This window comes from Aphelocoma coerulescens, chromosome 3, assembly GCF_041296385.1.
Source record: "Aphelocoma coerulescens isolate FSJ_1873_10779 chromosome 3, UR_Acoe_1.0, whole genome shotgun sequence".
NCBI classification, from domain to species: domain Eukaryota; kingdom Metazoa; phylum Chordata; class Aves; order Passeriformes; family Corvidae; genus Aphelocoma; species Aphelocoma coerulescens.
This window is the reverse complement of record NC_091016.1, coordinates 120,892,691-120,914,933: the sequence shown is the minus strand read 5'-3', so window position 1 is coordinate 120,914,933 and position 22,243 is coordinate 120,892,691. Positions and strand designations below refer to the sequence as shown.

Genomic DNA, 22,243 nt, shown 5'->3' with positions numbered 1-22,243 from the left:
GAGATGGGATGAGGAGCAGCGGCCATGAAATGAAACACAATAAGTTCCACCTATATATGAAGAAGAACTTCTTTACGTTGAGGGTGGCAGAGCACTGGAGCAGGCTGTCCAGGGATTTTGCAGATTGTCCCTACTGGAGACACTCCAAACCCACCTGGATGCATCCCTGTGTCACCTGCTCCAGGTGATCCTGCCTTGGCAGAGGGGTTGGACTGGATGTCTCCAAAGGGCCCTTCCAGCCTCAGCTCACAGAATCACAAAATGGTTTTTGTTGAAAGGGACCTTAAATCCAATCACCCTGCCATGGGGAGGGGCACCGTCCATGTATATAAATGTATATATGTATATAAAGACCTACATTTCTACACATGTAAATGGGTATGCATGCAGGTTCATATATTTTCCGCTTTCAGCCTAAACAGCCAAGGGGGAGAGAAGGATTAAACTAATGGTGCTGTGTTTCCATACATTTTGTGACTTCTGCCTGTGATTATTCTGTGATTCTGTCTGTCCCCAGCGAGCGAGGGCTTTACCGTTGGCACAATAAAGAGTCTGATCGGTATTACCTGAGATCTCATTTCAGAGGAGAAGAATTAACAACTAATCAAAATTGCCTGAACAGGGAATAGGTTTCGCAGAGCATTCGAACAATTCCGCCCAGGACTGGGGACACCCTGGCCCAGCCGGGTGATTAAACGGAGTTTTTAAACCACTTAAAAGCAGGTTTAAAACCGAGTTTTAACCCACATCCGAAAGCCGCACAGCACAGCACCCGCCCCACACGCTCCTCAGGCCACGCCCCCCGCCTCTCCCCTAAATCAGGAGCGGCCGGGAGTACCGCCCCCGCCCCGCTGCGCAGGCGCGCAGGGCCGGTGGTTCGAGTCCGGCGCGGGGACGGACGGGTCGGGAGATGCCGACGGAGTCGGGAATGCCGCAGCCGGCCGGGGAGGGAATCCCGCAGCCGGCCGCAGACAGCGGTAAGTGCCTGCTGGCCTCGGCGGGGACGCGGCGCGGCTCCCGCGGGAGCGGCGGTGCCCGAGTGACCGCGGGAACGGCGGGAAGGGGCGAATCTGCGAGGCCGCCGGGGTGTGCGCATGCGCACTGGGGATCTCGGTGGGTTATGGTGGACGTGGTGCCTTAGGGTTTTTTTGGGGGGGATTGCGATAATTTGTGTCTGTTTCTGCTTGCAGAGCCGGAGGTGTTTGAGACTGTGCTGCCAATCACTGTCTTTGTGCTGAGCGATGAAGATTTTCTCCAGGATGATGATAAGGACCAGGAAATGTCCATTCCCGAGGTGGAGCAGGAGTTAAACAACAGCCTTTGCCTAAAAAATGAAGTGGAGCATTCAAACGACAGTAGCAGTGTAGGCAATTGGGATGCAAACAGGACTGTTTCAAATGAAGATAATTGTATCAAATACTCTGAAGATAAATGTTTTGCTGAGAGTGTGTGTAACACATCAAAATTATCTTCAGGTGATGGGTGTGATGCAGGCACAGATAAATACGGTCAAAATTGCATGTTACCTACATCATCTTGCAAAACAGAGCTTCCAGAGATCATCAAATACAGCGATGGAGAATATTGTGGTGGTAATGATGGCTTTCAGAAGATTCCTCCTCTCCTGTCCTCTGCTGACAGTGACAGAGCTGACGCTGTCGAGACCAGCAGATCATGGACGTTGGTAGTGGTACCCAAACATGAAGAGGAACCTGTCAGTGTTGCAACTGTTTCTTTTGACGGCACTCCACAGAAACAACCAGAAATCCACAAGGAATTTGAGATAATTGTTAAAATGGAAGGTAATGTATTAATAAGATTAGTGCAAGCGTTTAAGAAATACAGTAAATATCGAGGTTTTGAAATAAGAAATTGTATAGAAATGCTATGAAACCAATTTATTTTAGAGTAAACATTTCACGTTAGATTAATAAATGCAGCAGAAGGAAAATATTGCCTGGAGTATGCTCAGTTCTTTCACAGACTCCTGTGAAAGGTAGTGAAACTACAAGAAGTTGGTACTTTTTCATTCTCCTGCAGTGAGCAAAGGGGTGGCCTTTCATCAGGGAAATACTCTCAAAATAACGAAGAAAATGCATTGTATTTGTGAGAATGGAGCATTAGCAAAGTTTGGTGTTAGTACTTTGGTAGGAATTCTGGCATAAAGCTGTTCTGTTAAAAACTGGATCTAGTGTTCTGTGAAATTCAGAGCCTTGAGTGAAAATAGACAGTGGGAAGGAAGGAGGCTTCTAACGAGGAACAGCATTTAAGTGTTGGGGGCAGAGGGTGGCATGAAGAGAGGCATTAGGGAAAAAAAGTGGAGAGAGGGAAATAATAAGGAAGCAGAAGTAATGAAGAGCAAGCAAGTCATTAGGCAATTTGAGATTACTATGAATTAATCATGAATATTTGTGATTGTATGAAATGTGACTTTTTCTATCTGCTTGTAGATCCTGATGCCCCAAAGAATGGAGATAATGAAATTGATAACAGGAAAATAAGCAAATTTGAAGATGAAACTCTGAGTTCTCTTTTGGAACACAGCTTGAAAGAAGAGAAATTTACCTGTAATTGTTCTGATCCCTTTCTTGATGGATGTTCTCCTACTTTTAAAGAACTTCTAGAAGATGTAGGGAAACCTGAGATGAATGCTTTCACTTCTGCTGAATCAAATACTACTGGAGAGCATATTTACAAGATGTTAACACCATTCCCTAAGAAAAGATACCAGCAACAAAAAGTTGTTTCTTCTCATGCAAGCCCAAAAGAGTTCCAGAGCCAGCAAGAAGGTTTAACATGGCTGAATGATAGTGTGACCATCACACCTCTTCCTAAAACATCTTCTTCTACAAAGGAGAATGAAAGATGGAGTTTCAAGTGCAGGTTTTGTAGTTCTGTGTATAAATGCAGTGTGCACCTGAAGAAACATATTTATTCAGCTCATAAAGATAAAAGAATACATAAGTGCTGCTTTTGTAAAAGAACTTTTTTCTTTTCTTTCAATCTTAAGAATCACCTTAAATTTCATAAGAAGATTGCTAGGTTGCAAAAGGCAAGAAAAAATAGAATAAATGCAAAAAAAGGGAGGCAGAAAGGATCTGAAGAAGGAGAATCTGAGACCAAGAAAAAAGAAAGTAAATACAAGAAATTTTTCATTAAAATTGAAAGGGACTGTACGCATCTAGATGTGCCAGTTAGCTTTACCTGCAGAATTTGTTTCTTTGCTTCATCAAATCCTAGGAGTTTTATTCATCACATGAAGGGACACAAGGAGAGACCACCTTACCAGTGTCCTCAGTGTGATTACTCCTGCAGCAGCTTATCCTACCTGTTAAATCACATGTACTGGCATGCTGGCTACAAGCTCTACCAGTGCAGGTTCTGCACCTTTTTTTCATTGTATTTTGCAAGCATGGTGAGGCACAGCCATGTCCACACAGGGGATAAACCATATTCATGTGAGCTCTGCCAGGCAGCATTCACCAGCACCTCCGGGTTGGAGAGACACAGGAGGATACATGCAGGGACAGAAACATGCCAAGGACAGCAACCCAACTGCCTGAGTGGGAGAAAGAGAACTGAAAGACCTCTAAAGAACTACACATGTGATGAATGTAACCTGGTGTTCTACACTAAAGGACATCTCAGCTTTCACAAGAAGTTTCATGAACAGTTAAAGGCTAATGGTTATACAAGTCAGAGCAATAAGTACTGTAAAAGCAAAATATGCAAAGCTGATGGTGATTCTCAGGGCCATGTTTCTCACTCTCTTTTTGGTAGAGAAAATGATTGTCTGGGTGGGGGAATCCTGGATTCAGAAGTAGAGTTTGAGCAAGCAGGTGATGTGTGGGTTGATAAGAAAATATGCCCTGGAAAGAAATTCCTTGAAAACAGCCATGGAAGCAACAGCCTGGCTGTTACAGGGAATAGATCAGAAGTTCCTCGGACTTCTTACCAAATGGATGCTGCCACTTACAAAGAGGAACCTTTCTTCAAATCAGAAGCCTCTCAAGGCTTCTCTGCAAGGGATATGCAAGTGCAAGATGATGATTCATATCATAACTTTGTGGAAAACTTGGATACATGTCCTTCCAATTTAAATCCATTCCAAACATACAGGTGCCAGCACTGCAGTTATGTTACTGCTGTTCCTAACAACTTCAGGCTGCACTTAAAGTTACATACAGATGAAAGACCATTTGTGTGTAAAGAGTGCAATGAGGCATTTAGAACTTCAAACCATTTGCAGAAACACAGCCTTCTTCATGTGAAAAATGGACAGGAGTTTGGAAGTTGCCTCTTTGTAGAGAGGTGTTTAGAGAATCTTGAATTGCATCGTGAAATCCATGGAGGCACATACCCAGAAAGGGATTTTGATTCCTGCAAAGGCTCAAACAGCTCCTTGCTTGGTTCAGAAGTCTGTGGAGTTCAGCAAGGTGTTCAGAGGGGCACAGCAAACGATGTGCAAACACAAATTCAGCCACCATTCTATCAGTGTGCAGAGTGCAACTATGCTACTAGCATTTTAAGCAACCTGGAACTCCACATCAGAACTCATACAGGTGAGAAGCCCTACAGCTGCACCATTTGTCAGAAGAAGTTCCGTACTTCCAGTCACCTGAAAAGGCACAGACTCACACATTTGAACACGGGGCATTTCAAGTGCACGAGCTGTGACTACTCAACCAACAAATGGCTGTCCTTGAAACGGCACCTGGCTTCACACACCGGGGAGGGAAGCTCCTCTCCTGGCTGCTTCTATGAGCACAAGGAGCTGCCTGTCAAGACATACAGGTGTGAGGAGTGTGGCTATTGCACAGCCCGCAACGGGAACCTGAAGCTCCACCTGAGGATCCACACGGGAGAGAAGCCGTTCCAGTGCGGGCAGTGCTCCCTGGCTTTCCGCACCTCCAGCCACCTCAAGCGCCACTTGCTGACTCACCTCAAGCTGCAGTGCAGGAAGTGCAGATACTCCACGGTGGATAAACACGCTTTCCAAAAGCACATAAAAACGCACAAAAAGAAGTATAAGTGTGCGAAGTGTAATGTGGTGCTGCCCACCAAAAAACTGCTGGAGAAGCATAAGCGGCAGCACAAGGTTGGAATGTGAGGTTGAGAATTGGAAGTTGGTGCTTGGTTCTGGAGAGGTTTGCATGTCCTGAAGTTCTTCATGGCTTTACGTTCCTCTGCTGTGCCCAGAACGATGACTGGTAATGGATGTCACCAGCATTTTGATCTAGAGAGTAAAACTTGGTTTTGCTGCAGGTGTTTCTGAGAACATCAATTCTAGCACAGGCTGTGCTGAAGATCTTGGAGACACTTCTTCATTCCTGAGTAACTGCTTCAATAGAGGTAATTTAGGATTTGGCCAGTGTTCATCGGTGTTTAAACAGTTATTCTGCACCACTTATTTTCTTGTAAAAATTTAATAAGAAAAAAATCTCTTTTCTAATTGAAAGAATGTTTAAAGGGAGGGAAGGAAGGAAAGGCATGTTATATTTTATAGTAATAACTTTTCATATAAAAATTCAGTGTATTTGGAGGCTTAATGCTACCTCCCATCTGCTGAAAGTTGCCTCCTTTACTCCCAGGTGCTTTTGCAATACTTGGAAGAGAAAAAAACAGTGTCTCACAAAATTACAGAAACAAAATATGTATGTCATCACTGGGTAATTGTGACATAAAAATGTTTTCCATATGTCTGTATGTATAAGATGTTAAGCAGTTACCTTGTATGTAGTTTTGATAATTTTTTGAGTAGTCTGATGGAAATGGTAATGTCCCAAAACATATATTTTATGATACTGAGAATCTTTAAATCTTGAATTTTATGTGAATGTCCAATGTTAATCTAGTATGAAATGCCTTACTTTTTCTCAGGTTGGTAGTTACTGTGTAGTTTGTTAAAATAGATGATACACTTTTCAAATAACTTGTTAATAACCTGCCGATAATTGTGAATGCTCTTTAGTTACATTGAAAATCTTAGCAGTATGTGAAACTGCTTATTTTGTTTAATAACTTTACTGTTAGTCTAAAATACCATGTGTAAGAACTATTGTACTATGCAGCAGTTGGTGCAGGGTATGGTGAACCCAGATAGATGCTGCTTCTAATTTAAATTCAAATCTAGACAAATCTTTTGTTTGTTTTACTGTTTCACAGTGCTAGGAACTGTTGGGTGTGGCAAGTGGTTTTGATAAGTGTGTTACCCCTTGTGTGAGGAAAGACAACAGCAAAGGGCTGATGCAAACTGAGCTACAGCTCAGTCCATGGAGCAGCAGAACAAACCTGTGGTTTAATTTAGAGAAGGTGAATGTGGAACTCAGTGCTTTTTTTTACTGCTCCTGGATGTGTGCCTTTCTGTAGGAACGCAGATAATGTCTTTTAGAGGCTTTCTGGTATCATCAGAGACAGGTTGGGAAGGGCTGCCCAAAGAGGGAATGGAGTTCCCCTCTTTGGGGATATTTAAAAGCCATCTGCATGTGATCCTGAACAATGAGCTCTGGGTGGCCCTGCCTGAGCAGGGGCTTGTCTTCCGGAACTCCTGTGGCCATTCTGCCATTTGGAACACAATTTTCCAAGAATGGGTTGAAACTCATGGATGTATTTAAGGCCAGATCACCAAAGATATTCAAGTGATCCAGTTCTTCACAGCTTCAGTAAAGTCACTTCAGTAAAGTAAATATCTGTGTCTGAACTGTGATGGTTACAGGTGGGTGATTCAGATCTTGAAGCCATCTGATCCCATTGTGAGAAAGAAGGATGTTTTAGCCTGTATGAAGAAAGAAAAGCATTTCTGGTAAATATTAGTGGTTACTCAAGCTTGGAGGAGTTTTTCCTTGCGTTACTGTACAATTCTGATAATTTTTTTGAAAAGAATAGGTACAAAGAGGAAACAAAAATTAAATTCTAAGCCTCTATATCAGATGAGACCAGTAAGGCTAAATCTGATAGAGAACAGTTGTTTAAAAATATGGTGTACAATGATGATGAAGGGAGCCTGGTTTAGAGGGAGAAATAAACTGCAGTAAATTTTTGAAAGAGTTTGTAAATATAAGTTTTTTCAAGTTGTAAGTAAGAACAAGAAGGTATTTTCAGTTGGAGCTTGATGATTTTGTAAAAATAGTTATTACTGGTCCCTGCCTCTAATAAAAATAAACTGTTTAATGACTCCTGATGTTGCTCTCTGTTTCTTATGCACTGCACTGGACTTTTGGGATTTCAAAGGTATTCTCAGTCTACTAAGTTGGTGAAAATTAAAGGTAGAGACATACTCAGTTTCAAGTAAGACATGAGCTGTTGTTGGTATTTTTTTCTGGTAGCTAAAAGTGTAATATTTTTTATTTCTTCATACTTTAAACAAAAATCAAAGCCTTTCCTGAATCATAATCATGAACCTGAAGTTTCCTATTTAAACCAAAAATGTTTGCATAATTTTCTTCACGAACATGTCATGAATTTGGACAAAACAGGGAAATATAATGAGACAAATTGAGCAAAAGGCTGTCATTTTACCTGCGTGCATCTGCTAAGTAAGTGAATAAAAGTTAATCAGGAGGTGACATAAATGAATAATAGTGAGTCAGACCTGTATGGTGTGGGTGCATCCTCCTGTTTGGGGTACACTGTGGTCTCAGAAGTGCTTGTTAGGCCTTGGCCGTGATGAGCTGGGCTGAGCTCATCTTGAGCTTATCAGAAACACTATCTGCTCCCAGGACCTAGTGCTGGCTAAGCAGTCCTGGTTTTTAACAGCCTTGGGAGCTTATTTTTCTTACCTGAGTAACCAGCCAGGTGGAACAATGTTTTTGGTTTTGAACTTTCAAAGAAAGTTAGTGACCTGAATTTCAGCCAGGGTTGGAAGATTGCTATGAGCAAAGCCAAGTCTGTTGTGACTCTAAGCAGTGGTACTTAGACCCTCTAAGCTCTCCAGAGTGCAGTGGGCTGAGACCAGCACCATGCCTCTGAGTGGGGCCACTCTGAGCCACACAACTCCCAGTTGGATATTCCTGGGGGACCACAGCTGAATGACAATGACGGTTCCAGGGCTGATCTCCCCACTCCTTGAGACTCAACCCTTCACTTGTTAAGAAGGTGCAAAGGCATTTGACGTGAGCACTTTCCTGTGAAAGTTTCCCAAATTCAGGTATGTACCTGGTACACGCTCCTTTAGTGTGTGTGTGTGAATATGCAAATGCACTATGAATGTTGCTCTCTTGTAGAATCATAAAATAGTTCTGCGTTTGAACCTTAAAGATTATCTTGTTCCAGCCCCTGCTGTGGGCAGGGACACCTTCCACTAGACCAGGTTGCTCCAAACCCTGTCCAACTTGGCCTTTAACACTTCAGGGATGGGGCAGCCACAGCTTCTCTGGGCAGTCTGTGCCAGTGCCTCAGCACCCTCACAGCCAAGAACTGATTCTGTACATAAACGCACGGGGTTTTTTCCTGAAATTAACAAAATATCCTCTAAACCTAACACCGGGGAGATGTGATTTCCTTCCGCTGTCCCTTTCCTCCTTTATTTGCGTCCTTTGGGGAAATTTGAAGGAGTTCAGTGAAAGCCCCGTTCCTCCGTTCGCTGCCGGCCGGGCCCCTCCGCCGGGCGCTCCTCCGGCCGGTAGGTGGCGCTAGCGCGGAGCGCCGTCTCAGGCCGTGCGGGGCGCTGCGCATGCGCGGAGCGGCCGGACCCGCTTCCCTGGAGGAGCCGCGGCCTCGCTTCCCTTAGAAAAGCCGCCGGTCCCGCTTCCCTGGGAAAGCAGCCGGACCCGCTTCCCGCTTTTCTGGCAGAGCAGCCGGACCCGCTTCCTTCGCCCTCGGCACCTGCCGCCGCTGAGGGCGACCGTGCGCGGTCTCGGCCGGCCCCGCTAAGGCGAGCGGCGCTTCCGTCCCCTCTCCACTCTCTCGTTCCAGGGGTTCGACCCCCCTCCCTTTGCCGCCAAGATGCCGCGGATTATGATTAAAGGCGGCGTGTGGCGGAACACTGAGGTAGGACTCGGCGGGGTTTGAGCCCTCGTCCCCCCTCGAGGGGGGGGGGGGGGGCGCTTCACTGGTGCGCAGGCGCGGGGGGGGGGGGGGGGTGTCGTGGTGCGCCTGCGCCGGGGGCTCAGGATTTGGGGTATCCCGGGGCAGGTTCGGGTCTGCTGGAGCCCCTGTGCCGGCATATCCAGACGGGTTGGGGGCTGCGGGAGTGAGTGCAGGGAAGGGCAGCCAGCTGGGGAAGGGTCTGGAGCAGAAGTCTGATGAGGAGCGACTGATGGAGCTGGGGAGGCTCAGCCCGAGGAAAAGGACGCTCGGGGGGACCTTCTCACTCTCCACAACTCCCAGACAGGAGGGTGCAGCCAGGTGGGGGTCAGGCTCTGCTCCCAAGCAGCAAGCGACAGGACAAGAGAACATAGCCTCAAACTGTGCCAGGAGAGGTTTGGGTTGGACATTGGGAAGAATTTTTTCACAGAAAAGGGTGGCTGAGTATTGGAACCAGCTGCCCAGGGAGCTGATGGAGTCACTATCCCTGGAAGTGTTTAAGGAAAGACTGGACGTGGCGCTGAGTGCCATGGTCTCATTGGCGTGGTGATCAGACATGGGTTAAACTCAGTGATCTGAGAGGCCTTTTCCAGCTGATTCTGTGATTCCTTGGCTATCAGTTGGGTTGCATTCCCCATTAGCCTGTGCCTTCCCTCTTCCCGCTGCCTCACTGGGCAAAGGTCATATTTGTGTTGTTTTTCCCTCAGGCTGCAGGTTGGGAAGCTCAGCCATGTGCGTGTCATGTCCTTCTGTCCCGGAGAAACTGTTCCTGCTGCCACTGGAGTGGAAGCATGGGCTGTGCTGTGCTAGGAGATGTCTCTCTCACAGGCTGGAGTGTGACTTGTACTTCATAGGCAGGTTTCTTACACTCTAGGGGAATGAGGCAGCAGGAATCTCTTGCACTTGAAGATCTTTCCAAATGTGGAAATGGCAAAGGCAGAGTCTTAGAATTTTTAGGATTGGAAAAGACTTAAGATCACTAAGTGTCCGGCCATCAACACAGCACCACCACCGTGTTCACCATTTAACCATGTCTTTAAGTGCCATATCCACCTGGTTTTTTTAACACTTCCAGGAATGGTGACTCCACTACTGCCCTGATCAACCTGTACCAATGCTTTACGACCCTTTCCATGAAAAAAATTTCCTAAGAACTAATCTAAACCTCCACTGGTGAAACTTCAGTCTTTTTCCTCTTGTCCTGTCGATGGGTGTGGGCTCTTCATCTGTAGCACCAAGAGCTCTGTACACAGAAATTGTTGTTCCAAAAAAGAGCAATCCCCTCCAATTTTGCTGTCACAAGCTTTCAGAACTGCAAGTGGTCATGAAAAAGAAAATATGATAAATCAAGGATGTCAGTTTTATTAGATACATGCAAAAGAATGTACCTGGCACTGTAAAATCCAGACCTCTGTCACTGCATAATGTGAACACCAGGCATGTACACGGTTCCAGGAAGCAGTGAGGAAAAAGTAATAGAAGGTAAAATGTGCTCTGTGTGCTCTTAAGCACTTGTCATATATCAGTGATGTGCCAGGAAACAGCTAGATTTGGGGTCAGCAGAGGACAGGAAAACCCACAGTGTCTTCACCTCATTCTTAGGGTCTTCCATAATTGGTAAATTTTGGTGACTGTTAAAGAGAAAGAGCAGTGCAGTAAATGGAATCACAGAATATCCTGGATGGGAAGGGGCCCGCAGGGATCATCAAGTCCAACTCCTGGCCTTGCAGAGAACACCCCTAAGAATACCTCCCTGTGCCTGAGAGCATTGTCCAAATGCTGCTTGAAGTCTGGCCACTGCCCTGGGGAGCCTGTTCCAGTGCCCAAATAGGTTACTGGCCCACCAGTTTTTGTGTACCAGAGGTAAAATAGGTGTTGGGTTTTTTTAATTAAAATTTTGATTATACATACAGCTTTAAAAACAGAGGAAGTGGAATTAGGTGATACCAGGTCGTTCATAAAATGACCAGTTACAGACAAAAAAAGCCTGTTAATGTCACCAGTACAGCTCCTGTGTGCCATAGAGCACCAAGTAAGTTAAAAAAAACCATACAAGAGAGGTTTTATTACTTATTTCAGAACAGTAATTACATTAATTGTTGCAGCTCAGGCCAGAGCTGATCATGAGCCCACAGTTAAAGCTGCTGTGCTCTGAGCAGTGTCTGTGTGAGACAGTGTCAGACTCGCTGAACACTCACTGGGTACAGGAGAGGGATATCTGTGGTTGACAGGGCTGCAAGAGTAGCTTAAATGCATTTAGATTACCACTTCCTCTGAATAACCAGAAATAATGAGCCCATCTATCTGGGAGGAAGGGAGAGAGGGATGGATGGATTGACAGACAGTTGAGAAGACTTCTGGCTTTTGATCGAATCTCAGTGCACGCTTTGTTGTATGTGAACAACCTGGCTCCCAAGCTGAACCCATTGCATTTTTATTCTAATTGCATTAAAATATGAAAAAAAGATAATTTTATGGTATTATTTAAAACAAGGCAGCCAGAGGTATCTGCCAATTCTACTTTTTTTTCCAATTGTGATGTCATTACCAGACAAACACCTCCCTACCTCTTTATTGCTGTCCTTCAAGGGAGACTTAAAGAGCCTTTAAACACTAGTGCATTAGAGAGCATTGAAAGTAGTCATTTGGCAAGTTCTGTTGGATATGTGACGTTTGGAGCAATAATCGTGTCTTTTTCATTTAATCTTTATTGACTTCATTGGCCTTTGAAATACAAATCCTCGTTCATCTTGAGAATAAAATGGAAAAGAAGTAGCAGTTCTGTGCTGTTTCCTCTGGGTCAGCCTGTGAAATTCACCATGTTCTCCTTTGCTCGAGATCAGACTTTCTGTTTTGCAAGTTTTTGTGATCCATAAGGGTATTTTATGTTTTTTTAAAGGATGAAATTCTGAAAGCAGCTGTTATGAAATATGGCAAAAACCAGTGGTCTCGTATTGCCTCATTATTGCATAGGAAATCAGCAAAGCAGTGCAAAGCCAGATGGTAAGTGAGAGGTGCTGTGCCTGGGTATATGAGGTTCATAATTAGTGGAAATTTAGGAAAAAGTGTTACCACAGACTTATTTATGTCCACAAAGTAACAACAGTTTTAACATTGTTTGATTTTATCATGGAAGTTTTGAATTCTTACTGCTTGAAAGTGGTTGAACAAAAGTAGACAGATGTTCTGTTTGCCAGTGACTGCAGTGTTAGCAAATGCAAGATCACCTAAAATATATACATTAGTTTTTCCCTTTATTTAAACATTTCTTAATCTGTGGATATTGCCAAGGAAGTAAAATTGTAGTAATCTCTCTTACATATAATTTTCTAATTTCATGTAGTGGGAGCTTGGCTTGAGAGTAAATGTTTAGAAATTGTGCTGTGAAATTTAACTTTTTACAAAAAATAGAAGCTTTAAACTGATGCAAATACTGATGTAGTATGAATGTATTTGAGAATCAGACTTAGTTTCTCGAGTACTGAACTGCACATATTTAATAGAATACTTCTTGTAGAGGTGACAGTACTGGCATAGTTGAGGATTAGTAAGATAATTGTTGAAGGCTCCAGACCAAACAACTCTACCATTTCTCTATCTTTGATTGTTGCAATTTTTACTTTTCTTTTTCAGGATTAATTCTCTGAGTATTTACTTTGCTAGAATAGAGATGGGAAAAGGAAGAAGAGACAGTATCTTTATGAAAAGTGCTGATAAATAATACATTTTAAAGTTCAAATACATATGTCATAAAAATATTCTTGAAGACGAATCAGTGGATAACTTGGATCTGTCATCCTTAATTTTTTCAATAATTACAGGTACGAATGGCTGGATCCGAGCATCAAAAAGACAGAGTGGTCTCGGGAGGAGGAGGAGAAACTGTTGCACCTGGCCAAGCTGATGCCAACTCAGTGGAGAACCATTGCCCCCATCATTGGGAGAACTGCTGCACAGTGCTTGGAACACTATGAATTTCTGCTGTGAGTTTCTGCTTGCCTAGAGGAAAATCGAGCCAGGAATACCAGGGAAATCCGTGGAGTTTGTTGTAGCAATGTGTCATTCCCTTCTCCCATGGTGGTAAATCAGGGTGGTTTCAAGTTGACTGAGTCTTTTTGTAAGCAAATCTTTAAGGATTGTTTTCAGGCTCTGCATCTGTCTTGAAGGAAGCTCCTGGAACCTGGAGAGGAGCTTGAATAGAGATAGGGGTATCTTTTCTTGCTCCTGGTCATTCTGGCTAAGGGATTGTCAAGATTTATGCTTTTGTTAGGCCGTTTGGGCATTTTTTTGACTGGCTGATCAGCAGGAGTGGGAGGGTAAGAGAGAAAAGAGACATAAAACACGTGTTGAAGTGGCTGAATGTGCAGATACTGTCTCTCTGTGCTACAAAGAGTTTCTCTAGGCCACGAGAAGAAAAGGAATGTGCCATTTTCCCTTGTGAGCTTTCTTAATTCTGGTGCGATTGGTCAAGTAGAAAAACATACTGGAAAACTTGGTTTTTTTATTTTGTCACACTGCTTGAACTCTTGTTTTTATTGTTAAAGATTACCTGAGGAGATTTCTTTACTACTAGCTGTATCAGTATTGTATTTTATATAATATTTTATTGTTGTAATGTAATACTGTGTTGGTTTCTTTCTCTTGTCTTGTTTAAGATTATGGAACTGTACCACCCTTGTGGATTGTATAACAAATTTAATGTATTGTACAGAGTACAAAGTTACTGCTTTATGATCAGTCTTTGGAGACATATAAGGGATGGTTATTATGAATCTGGGGGAAAACAAAGAGAGCTGGTGGTGACACCTACAATGTGTTTTTAGGGACAAAGCTGCTCAGAGAGACAATGAGGAAGAAACTGCTGATGATCCTCGGAAACTGAAACCTGGAGAAATCGATCCAAATCCAGAAACCAAACCTGCCAGGCCAGATCCCATTGACATGGATGAAGGTGAGTTAGGAGTGTGTTTACCATTTTTGACAGAAATCTGATCTGTTTGATTTTTCTGTTTACACAGCCACCTTGGTTTTCTTCTTTTTCTCCGCCACTCCCTGGTCATTAATTTTCATACAGATTTTATCTTATTTCTGTATCTGGCCAGTCAGTTATACTTTTCCAGTTTTCCATTTCTTGGTGTGTTTTTTGCCTCCTTATCTGTCATCTTCCTCTGTTACCATGACTGGCTGTTATTTGCTTTGACAACTGCTCTGTTGTTTGCATTCTTAGTGCTGTATCTTCATCGTTTTCCATCAACTCACACCTCTCAAGGCGGAGCCATGCTGAAGCACAGAAGGACTGCCGGATTTCTTTTTTTTTTCCTTGCACAAAGCAACATTATAAACTGAAAAATGAACATTGTTAAAATTCCATGAATGGACCAGTAGTGGTTTTGAACAGTCACAGGTTCAGAAAAACAGTGCTCTCGGCTCTGGAAGTAAATGCAATTAACAAGTTCTCAAGATAATACTCTGGGATAAAGACGTAAATGAAGTTTTGCTTCTGTTAACGTGGTCAGTTTGCCTCTTTATGTAAAAGTTTTAATTTGTTGTTGATACTAGTTGAATTATTTTCAACATTAGGCTTTTTTCTAAAAGTCTTCATTTCATCTGGCCAATGATTCAGTAAATACATTGGGACAACTTGGAGATTAGTGATGACAGAGAATGCCTGTGGTTGACTGACTCAGCTTTTAAAGACAGTTTTCTGATGTTAATGTCACTTCTTTCCTTACTCCCATCTTCTAAGTGCAGATTCATAGCTCTGTTTATCTGTACTATTGTAGATGAGCTTGAAATGCTGTCTGAGGCTCGAGCACGTCTGGCGAATACACAGGGAAAGAAGGCCAAGAGGAAAGCCAGGGAGAAGCAGCTGGAAGAAGCTCGGTAAACTTACATTTGGTTTCATATCCTGGGACTGCTCTTTTTTATTCTGCACTTTAAATCATGTGGTGTTGCTCTTTCTTCAGACGTCTTGCTGCTCTCCAGAAGAGGCGAGAACTTCGCGCTGCTGGAATTGAGATCCAGAAGAAAAGAAAAAAGAAGAGAGGTGTGGATTACAATGCAGAAATTCCATTTGAAAAGAAGCCTGCCCCTGGTTTTTATGATACATCCGAGGAAAATTACCAGTCCCTGGATGCAGATTTTAGGAGACTACGTCAGCAAGACCTGGATGGAGAATTACGATCGTAAGTGTGTGTTGTAATAAGGAGGGAACAGTGTATTGGAAAAAAAAACAACCCATATATATGTGTTTTAAGTCTTGCAAGTATGATGTGGGTGGGAAATGTATTTTCAGTGGGACAGATATAATTGCAAGTGGCCTCTGCCTTTTCAGTTTTCTGTGTTTTTATCTTTCCAAGAGGTCTAGTTCACTCTTTTGTCTATGATAACCTTTTTTCTTTCCTCTACTTCACCTTTTAGCTATCAGAATAAAGTTTCTGATGTGTGTTCTTGCTCTTTAAGTCAAAATGTTAATTTTCTTGAGGTTTGTTTTCTATTAGTAGTTCATTTGCTTTTGTATTTAGTGTCCTTTTTTAAAGTAATAATCTTACTAAGATTGCTCACAGAAGTAGATTTTACCTGTAGTATTACTTTTGATGGAGTTGTTCTTGATGTCCTTAAATGCTTAATTTCTCCCCATCCACCCAAAAAATCCCCAAAAGCGCAGTTGAGTAGTTAAATGCCAGTCTTGGGTACATATTTAATTGTACAGTTGCATTTCCCACTACTTCTGCCAAAACTGCTTTTAATTACTGAGCGAGTCAGTCCAATGCCATGTACAATTTGGTTTGTAACTTGGGTTCTAACTGATTTTTTTGTACGGCTTTTTGTTCAGAGGGTCGGGCAGGAGCTTCAAACTGAAGCTTATTATTTCACTGACTGCCTCCATTGCTGTTTGAAGGAAATACCATGTTTATTAAAAGAGAAGAGAAATTGGTTCCCACTTCCCGTAAAAGAAAATGTTCGTCTTCCTTTAGCAGCTTCTGGAAAAAAAGGGACTGTTCACATTCTCTTGTTTTACTAAGGGAAATTCTTGGCCTGACATTTTTTTTCTTGATCCAGTGTTGATTGCAGCTGAAGCAGCCCAAAAGCTGAATCTGTTGGCTAATTCCATAATTTAAAATCATTACTTACACTGCCATGTAGTAGGTTCTGCTGCAAGATCTGCAGATCACATCTAATCACCCACAAGGTGCTCCACTCTTCCTGTAAAGTTTTATTTCAGCTTATCTGCCTTTTGCTAAGGGCACAGCCTTTTTGCTCATCTTGTTTGCTTTGCTTTGTAGCTGCTCTATGTGTTCTGAAATAATTCTGTTTTCCATAACAACAGTGAAAGAGAAGGAAGAGAGCGCAAAAAGGACAAGCAACACATGAAACGGAAAAAAGAGTCAGACTTGCCCTCAGCTATTCTGCAGACCAGTGGAGTGTCAGAATTTACCAAGAAAAGGAGTAAACTGGTGCTTCCAGCTCCTCAGGTGAGGTGTTCATTGATAATAAGCAACTTATAAGGCCAATACCAAACAGTGCTTTCTGTTCTATCGAGTGGATCTTGTGGTTGTATTGGATCTTACTGTGCCTTGGTGTTTTGTCTTTTACAGATATCTGATACAGAACTTGAAGAAGTTGTAAAAGTCGGCCAGGCAAGTGAGATTGCACGGCAGACTGCTGAGGAATCTGGAATCACAAACTCAGCTTCCAGCACTCTTCTCTCTGAGTATAATGTAACCAACAACAGCATAGCACTAAGGACTCCCAAAACTCCAGCAGCCCAGGACAGGATCCTGCAGGTAGAGTATAAATGTACAGAATGGGTTTTAAGTTTTGGGGCAGGGGTCAACTGAGTAGAAGGTGTAAATACCAGAGAAACACTCCTTAGATTATGTGCAATACTGGGATTTGAAGCAATTCCAATGTTCAGGAGACACCAAAGGGCATAGAAGCAGATCTGTTTCTATTTGATCAATTGTCACTATGTTTCAAAACATTCCGATTCTTTTTCCTTTAATCATATATCATGTGAAGTTTTTAGCCAGTTCTCCTGGTGTCTTGTATAATTTCCCCTTCTCTTGGGTGTCTCTCAGTGTTGAAGATGTATGAGTTCATCTCCTTAAAACAGTTTATGTTGTCCATCTTTTAGTTCAGTTAACAAGTAGCAATTAACTGCAACAATGCAGGAATATTTTCCTAGCACTTTATTGGCTTAAGACTTAGGTTATTCAAAACCTGCCTTTGCAACTTCTGATTGCCTGGATTTTTCCAAAGACTGGTAATGTTGAGTAGTATTTTACTGAGTATCTGGAAATGGGTAAATTAAATCAGTGCAGCTAGTGTGTAGGACAAAACAAGACCCCAAAAATTCCACTCCAAAACAAAAAAAACCCCAACCCTCTGAGTTGACAATGAGCTGTTATTTCAGCAGCTCCATGGTAAGAGTTTAAAAGAGTTCCTGGTTCTGCAGATCATGACCTAAGTCTGTGCAGTGTTTGCAGGAATGGTCAGGCTCACCTTCAAATGGAGTACTCTGACATTTTAAGTGTCATGATACTAGGCATATACAGAGTTCTCGAGGTGGATTAGTGATCTTCTGGGAATAAAACTGCTATTTGCAGTAGTATAATTAGCTCATTTTCAGAGAGACTTAATTCTTCACTGTAATAAGGAAAAATGAAATAAAAAAGGGGGCTATTCATAAAAGCCCCAATTGAGTCATGGACCAAAGATCTGGATAGTGACCATCTCTTCGGGAACATTCTCTTTGACGTGCAGTTTGGCTAAACTTCATCAAATTCGGGTTTCAGAGTTCAAGTGTGCTCTTCCCCCTTAAAATCAGGATTCTTAGGATTACTTGGATGTTCAGTCACTAACAAATCTTGCAGATTTATGGAGTCTGGCAAACTGAAAGAAGTTGAAACGGTAAGTAACTCATTTTTGCAATGCCAGTTTATAACATATTTTACTGAAAATGAAGATTGAAATGCCTTTCAGTGGCACAGTAGGGTCTAATAATACCAGTGTATGGGTGTTAAATATAAGAAAATTTAAACACTTTCCACAAACTGATATTCAAATAACTCTTCAGCTGTTATTACTGCCACTGGATTTGTTAAACTGACTGTGAATGTCTTGGTGAAGCACTGCTTGTTTTTGTTACACAGGAGGCCCAGAATCTGATGGCTCTCACAAATGTGGATACTCCCCTGAAAGGAGGTCTTAATACTCCCTTGCATGAAAGTGACTTTTCAGGGGTAACACCACAGAAACAGGTTGTTCAGACTCCAAATACTGTGCTTTCCACACCTTTCAGGTAAACAGACTCCTTTTCTGATGGGTGCCTGGGTGGGCATGTATCTGTTTGGAGGTGGGTGGACAGAGCAGATTTTAATGTGTGAAGTATCTCATGATTAGAGTTCAAAACAAATTTTAACTCACTTTTATTTCAAGCCCTTGTTGTACAAATTTCTCTGTGTCTTTAGAAGGTTCAGCCATGTCCTCTTCATCTGTATTCATACAGTGTATGGCTCACTGGAGTTTTGATCCAAAATGTGGCCTTCTGTGGTCTGGAGCAATATAAATTATTCTGGAGTAATGCAGGAATATAAATAGTAAGCTGCAGTGTCATTCTGTATGTGGATCCTGGCCTTTCCAAAGTATTACCTTGGAGTCGAAGATGTGGGAGGTCTCGTAGCCAAACCCACACTAAATTTTGGAAAAGCTGGAGTAAATATTTTATAAGCCATATATGTCCAAAATTAAATATTTCTTATATTGCCAATCTAAACAGTACAGAATTGCTGGTTTAACTCTTACAGTGAACAAATATATTTCCCACAAATGCCAAACACCATACAGCTAAAACATGTTACAATTGGTACGTTTTGTGTGTCAGGTTTTTCCACTTAGCTTCTAATTTTACTTGTGTCATGCTAGTAGGAAAAGTGGAGAATGAAATAAAAAGGACCTTTTTGGCAGCTTTTCCAAAGGAGATTTATTTTGTTTAGAAGCTGTGTGCAAAAGTCTTGCTCTTTTAATTAAAATATTTTAATCTTTTAAATTTTAACCAGCAATGCATGCTTTTTTTTGAAGATCTGTTGGAGTCACTGTGGTGCAAAATGAATGTAGAATCTGGCCTGGAGTGATCTGGCTGTTGATTTGGGTTGTTTTATATTTTAAACAGTAGAGATGCTCTAATTTTGTCATTTGAGATTTTTGTTTGTGATGTTTTTTTAGCTTCTGAAGGTCAGATTCATACATGTAAATGCAGTACCTGTCTATCAGTTTGACTTGCTTGCAGAAATACTCTATCAGTGGGAAAATCCTTGAGCAGAGGGAAAAATTAATCAATCTGTGAAGTAGCACCTCATTCATGTAGTAGGTTATTGGGATAGAGAACAATATTCCTTCCCAGAGGAGAAGCAACTGAGGCCCACCACATCTAAGACTTAATCTATCTTGCCAACCACAGGTGCTTAAAGATAATTATTGTAATGTAATTACTTCTTGAATAGTCAGTGAAAGCAAAGAGGCATTTTCAGGATGATTCACTCAGTTGCAAGGTGGGACAGCTGTTGAGCCAGATGATTGCAGAGTGAATGACTTGCCCACGTGGTGGGGAAATCAGAGCTTACAATTCAGTCCTGATTACTGTATCCCAGAATAATGCCTGGGACTGGATAAGCTCTTCTCTCAAAAGCAGCAGTGGGAGTTTGTGTTGGTGGAGTCCTGAAGCTTCTGTTAAAATGATGATGTGCTTAGATTTCAGCTTGACAGGACCTTGGTTACACCTTGACAGGCTTAAACAATTTATTTTTAGGATTCTTGTAGTTGCACTTTACAGTTTCACTGTCTCCGAAGAAAAAATTCTAGATTGAATGTATAGACTGTGTTTATGTAAATTTTCCCAGTATTCAGACTTTTTAAAGTAGAGCTCTTTAGTAAAAAACTAATGGCTGACTGCACTTCACTAGAACACCCTCTCAGGGATCAGAGAGCTTAACTCCTCGAGGAGGACTGACTCCCAAACCTGCACTTGGCACAACTCCTGGGAGAACTCCACTGCGGGATAAACTGAACATCAACCCAGAAGAGGGAATGGCAGATTACAGTGACCCATCCTATGCAAAACAAATGGTAAGCAGTATTTAAGAAGTGGAAATCAGTGCTCAATTTTCAGGGGTTTTAATTCTCATCTGTTGAAAAGAATTTTATTTTATAATAAAAACAGATGTTATTTCTTCCACCTGCCGACAGGTCTGTCCTCATCACACCATAAAACACAGTCTGTCTTTAAAAGAGCAGAAATCTTGCCCCTTATAATGGTTTTCAGTACGCTCAGTAAACACAGTCTAGAACTGTTTGTCAGAGAAGACATAGTTAAGTTTCCATCCTGTTTCTATCTTTGAAGCTGAGCAGGGAATGCATCTTGAGCAAAGATTCATTTTTCTTGCAATCCTACACAATCCTCAAATCCCTCGTCATCTTGGCTTCCTGATTTACCTACGGGACCTTTTCATTAGTCTGTTGTGTTGACAACACCGAGCTAAAGGAGTGTAATTTTTGCCATTAGGAGCACTTGGGTTTGAGATGTCCAGAAATCTGAGTCCCATCCAGACTCTTTCATCACCTTTGGCAACAGATGTTTCCATTCTTGGAGATCAGCCAGATGGACCCTGCCAATTAGACATGGTATAAAAGGGCAGATACCTAATAGGTAGCACCTTAGGAGCTCCTTTCATGTGGCTGTTCTGCAGCCTCGACTGTGGCTTTGAATATCTCTCACCTGAGCTATTGACAGGGTGGTTTTTTTGGCCTAGCTAAGGATATCCACTCCGAGTGTTTGGTGTGTTCTCACAAAAATAACTCTTCAAGTTCAAAATTCCAGAGCTCCTCTTAGCTTGAAGGAGAAGGTTTATTTGATGTACTTATACTTTGGTTCTGTCTTAGCCTTTTTATAGTAAAATGACTTTTTGCTGCTAGAAGGGAAACTGGGGCTTCAAATTCCTGGTGGACTCCACTGGTTTGCAGATCTGGTGCTTTCTGGCTTTGCAGCAGACTGAGGTGGCCAGGGGATAGTTAGTGTGTTGTTCCTGTCTGTTAATGCAGATGAATGGAGTTTGGTTGTGTTGCAGTCAGGGTATTGCACTGCATTCAGTGTGAATCCAGAAGCATCACATCTCACTGCTCTTCCCACAGGAGAGGGAGTCTCGGGAGCACCTGCGCATGGGGCTCATGGCCCTCCCTGCTCCAAAGAACGACTTTGAGATTGTTCTGCCTGAAAACGCAGAAAAAGAACTTGAAGAACATGAAGTTGATGAAACCTTTGTAGAAGATGCTGCTGATGTAGAAGCCCGCAAGCAGGTCAGTGTGTGAGATGTGTTCAAAATAAAATGCATTCCTTGTATGGTTCTCATCGTTCCACACCTGTTTAATGGAAGTGGTACAGCTTCTTCTACAGCATCACAAAGTAAAATGTGCTGGTTTTCTTTGCTGCTCTCAGAGTATACACACAGAGGCCAAATCAGTTTTCTCTCTAAATCATTTTCTTAATTTGCTGATGTTACATATCACATAATTTTCTGCCATGAAGTCCTTAAGAGTGTCTGTGTCCTACCTCCTGCGTTTGTCCCTCAGAAGATAAAAATATAATTCAAAGCTTTTTTCTACAGTGGCACATGCGTGATTTTAAGCACGTGAGAATTGTGCTTTTTTTTCAGTTTCAGGTTATTCTCTCAAGGTTAAAAGTTGCTGTTTGTGAAAGGTTAGACAGGTATATACAAATTCAGGCAGGTAGCACACAGATAAAAATCTGCCCTGTGGGGAATTGGTACCCTTGGCTGGTACCAGAGGATTACCCAGACAGCCAAGTTGTAAGTGGGGTCCCTGTTTTGTTTTGGTTTAGAATTAAGGAAGGGTGGATAAAGTACAATCCTAAATTCTGCCAGTTAAATGGCTGTACTGGACAGTAACCAGAGACACTTTAAGTCTTTTTAATAACAGTCCCTTTTCTATTTATTGCTTATCCTAAGTCTTGTGTTGCAAATCTCATTTTGTTATATACCTTACATAAATATAAATGTTTTTTATAAAAATAAATGGGGTTTTTGAGTCCAGAGAAGTTTTTGCCAATAGCTGTGCTTTGACAAGTGAACAAAATATTTTTAAAAATCCAGTGCTTTGCTATCTTTAAATGGGAAAAGCATTTCCCAGAATTTGATTCCTAGTG

At 42.1% G+C, this 22,243-nt stretch overlaps 2 protein-coding genes across 2 annotated transcripts in view; both read left to right on the top strand.

Moving 5' to 3' along the window:
- Positions 1 to 859: 859 nt before the first annotated feature.
- Positions 860 to 7,173, top strand: LOC138108731 (zinc finger protein 585B-like). Its single transcript, XM_069011777.1, has 3 exons — positions 860 to 977; positions 1,191 to 1,802; positions 2,451 to 7,173. Exons 1-3 carry the CDS (start codon positions 911 to 913, stop codon positions 5,108 to 5,110), a joined length of 3,339 nt encoding a protein of 1,112 aa, XP_068867878.1. The 5' UTR covers positions 860 to 910; the 3' UTR covers positions 5,111 to 7,173.
- Positions 7,174 to 8,673: 1,500 nt separating this feature from the next.
- The window catches only part of CDC5L (cell division cycle 5 like), a 31,153-nt gene continuing 17,583 nt past the window's right edge, over positions 8,674 to 22,243 (top strand). The window contains exons 1-11 of the mRNA XM_069011776.1: positions 8,674 to 8,988; positions 11,924 to 12,027; positions 12,846 to 13,007; positions 13,848 to 13,975; positions 14,808 to 14,907; positions 14,991 to 15,209; positions 16,355 to 16,499; positions 16,623 to 16,811; positions 18,180 to 18,328; positions 19,989 to 20,151; positions 21,214 to 21,378. Coding sequence (XP_068867877.1) covers positions 8,944 to 8,988; positions 11,924 to 12,027; positions 12,846 to 13,007; positions 13,848 to 13,975; positions 14,808 to 14,907; positions 14,991 to 15,209; positions 16,355 to 16,499; positions 16,623 to 16,811; positions 18,180 to 18,328; positions 19,989 to 20,151; positions 21,214 to 21,378 — 1,569 coding nt within the window. The 5' untranslated portion in view covers positions 8,674 to 8,943. The remainder of the gene's footprint in view (positions 8,989 to 11,923; positions 12,028 to 12,845; positions 13,008 to 13,847; positions 13,976 to 14,807; positions 14,908 to 14,990; positions 15,210 to 16,354; positions 16,500 to 16,622; positions 16,812 to 18,179; positions 18,329 to 19,988; positions 20,152 to 21,213; positions 21,379 to 22,243) is intronic.